A 2,159-nucleotide genomic window follows, 5' to 3' on the forward strand; every position below is an offset into this window, starting at 1 on the left:
CTGGTTCTAACCAGTTCTGACTGGTTCTGACTGGTTCTGAGTGCTGATGTATGTGTGGTTCTGTTCAGGTTCTGGTACTGACTGGAGCAGGGCCTTGGTCTTGCGGCTCGGGTCATCGGGCCTGAAGTTCTTGTACTCCTCCACCTCCTTCTCGATGGACAGCAGCTGGCTCTGCAGCTTGCTCCGTAACCCTGGCAACGTGTCCCGGATGTGGTTGGTCAGTTGCTGGGAGACAGAAAATGCTTGGTAACCAGAGCAGGAAGTGGTTTTAAGGTGTGGTGAGTTATGCAGGTCTGATGGTCAGTGGACCGGCAGGCGGTGGACCACATGATGGACCAACGATTAAATAGAACCTGCTGGAACCTTGGACTGGACCCCAGATGAAGTGCAGCTGACCCGCAGTGGCGTGGCCTGCTCACCTGGTTCAGGACCTTCTGCAGGTAGGCGGTGCCCATCCGGTCGGCCAGGTGACGGTAAGACGGATGGGACAGGAAGAACTTCCTCTCGGCCTGCAGAGCGGCGGTGATGTCCTTCTTCCCATCGATGTCCTTCTGACTGCGGTTCACCACCCCGATGTAACCTGCACCACAACACGTCCCTTAGTGTCCCACAGTGGACACCTGGACTCTGAGTGGACAACTTTGTTGGTGATGACAGAAAGCTGTTAGCCAATCAGCAGCCACGTCATGTCATACCTCTGCGCAGCGGCAGCAGCTTGTTCTCCAGGATGTCCCTGGCGTCCGTCCCTTCGTCCATCAGGTCCAGCTTGGTGATGACGCCAATGGTCCTCAGACCTGCAACACACGGACACACCTTCACTTCCTGTCTCTGCCCCCAGGCAGGAAGGGAGCGGAGCTGCGGCTGGACCTTGAGGGTCAACCTCCTTGGCGATCTTCAGGGCGTCAGAGTTGGCGAGGTCAGAGTTGGCGGGGGACACGGCCAGCAGGAGACAGTTGTCCTTGGTGACGAACTGCATGAGCATGTCTCTGATCTGATGCTCGATGTCGGCCGGCTGGTCGCCGACCGGGACCTTGGTCATGCCGGGGAGGTCCACCAGCGTCAGGTTCAGCACTGCACACAGGACAGGTGGACACAGGACAGGCGGACACAGGACAAGCGGACACAGGACAGGTGGACAGGTGAGTTACCGTTGGGGGAGTATACCCTCAGGTTGATGGGCACCGGACTGATTCCCTTGTTGTGTCCCGTCGCTCGGTCCGTCTCCGCCTCGATCTCCTGACGAACTTCATCGAAGTCGATGAACTTCTTCCCCTTACAGTGGAGGAACTCTGCATATTCTGATCAATAATCATCGGATCAATAATCATCGGATCAATAATCATCGGATCAATAATCATCGGATCAATAATCATCGGATCAATAATGTTTCCGCTGCAGGCCATCTCACCTGTTGGACAGTTGATGAGCTGGAGCACCAGGGGGCGCCGCGTCACGATTCCTGATCCGCGAGGGAGGAAGTCCCTGAGCACAGGGGGAGGAGCTTATTGAGGTCATGTGACTTTAAGGATTGCAGGTCAAATCCAGCAGCCGGTCCTTGGCTCCGCTGATGTCTGCTTCCTGTTTGCAATGCGTCACTTCCACGCTAAGAAGCTAACAGGAAGTCACTGCACTGTAAACAGGCGCCGATCGAAACGAGGCGCCGCTAACGCTAAGTATTTGGAGGCTTCTCTCACTTCCATCCATCTTCTAACAGCCTCAGTGGGTCAGGAGGAGCTGCTGCCTCTCCAGCTAACGTGCCGGACGAGAGGCGGGGTCACCTGGATGGGTCACCTGGATGGGTCACCTGGACRGGTCGCCAGTCTGTCGCTGGGCAACACAGAGACACACTCACACCTAGGGGCAACTTAGACAGACCAATCAACCTGACAGTCATGATTCTGGACTGTGGGAGGAAACCGGAGTACCTGGAGAAAACCCACCATGCAGGGAGAACATGGAGACTCCATGCAGAAAGACCGGGAATCGAACCCAGAGCCTTCTGGCTGCAAGGCAGCAGCTCTACCCACTGCACCACTGTGCAGCCCCCTTCTCTCACTTCCTCTGCAGATAAAACTACAGACTCCATCTGCGCTCTGATTGGCTGCACGCAGAAACACACACACACACACACACACACACACACACACACACACACACAC

At 56.1% G+C, this 2,159-nt stretch overlaps 1 protein-coding gene across 1 annotated transcript in view; it reads right to left on the reverse strand.

Moving 5' to 3' along the window:
* LOC103460405 (dynamin-1-like) overlaps window positions 1–2,159 on the reverse strand; it is a 9,659-nt gene that overhangs the window by 5,026 nt on the left and 2,474 nt on the right. The window contains exons 2-7 of the mRNA XM_017303290.1: window positions 1,409–1,482; window positions 1,149–1,298; window positions 868–1,071; window positions 696–794; window positions 420–580; window positions 83–225 (exon numbers count right to left, since the gene is read on the reverse strand). Coding sequence (XP_017158779.1) covers window positions 83–225; window positions 420–580; window positions 696–794; window positions 868–1,071; window positions 1,149–1,298; window positions 1,409–1,482 — 831 coding nt within the window. The remainder of the gene's footprint in view (window positions 1–82; window positions 226–419; window positions 581–695; window positions 795–867; window positions 1,072–1,148; window positions 1,299–1,408; window positions 1,483–2,159) is intronic.

The sequence above is a fragment of the Poecilia reticulata genome, unplaced genomic scaffold, assembly GCF_000633615.1.
Source record: "Poecilia reticulata strain Guanapo unplaced genomic scaffold, Guppy_female_1.0+MT scaffold_236, whole genome shotgun sequence".
NCBI lineage: Eukaryota > Metazoa > Chordata > Actinopteri > Cyprinodontiformes > Poeciliidae > Poecilia > Poecilia reticulata.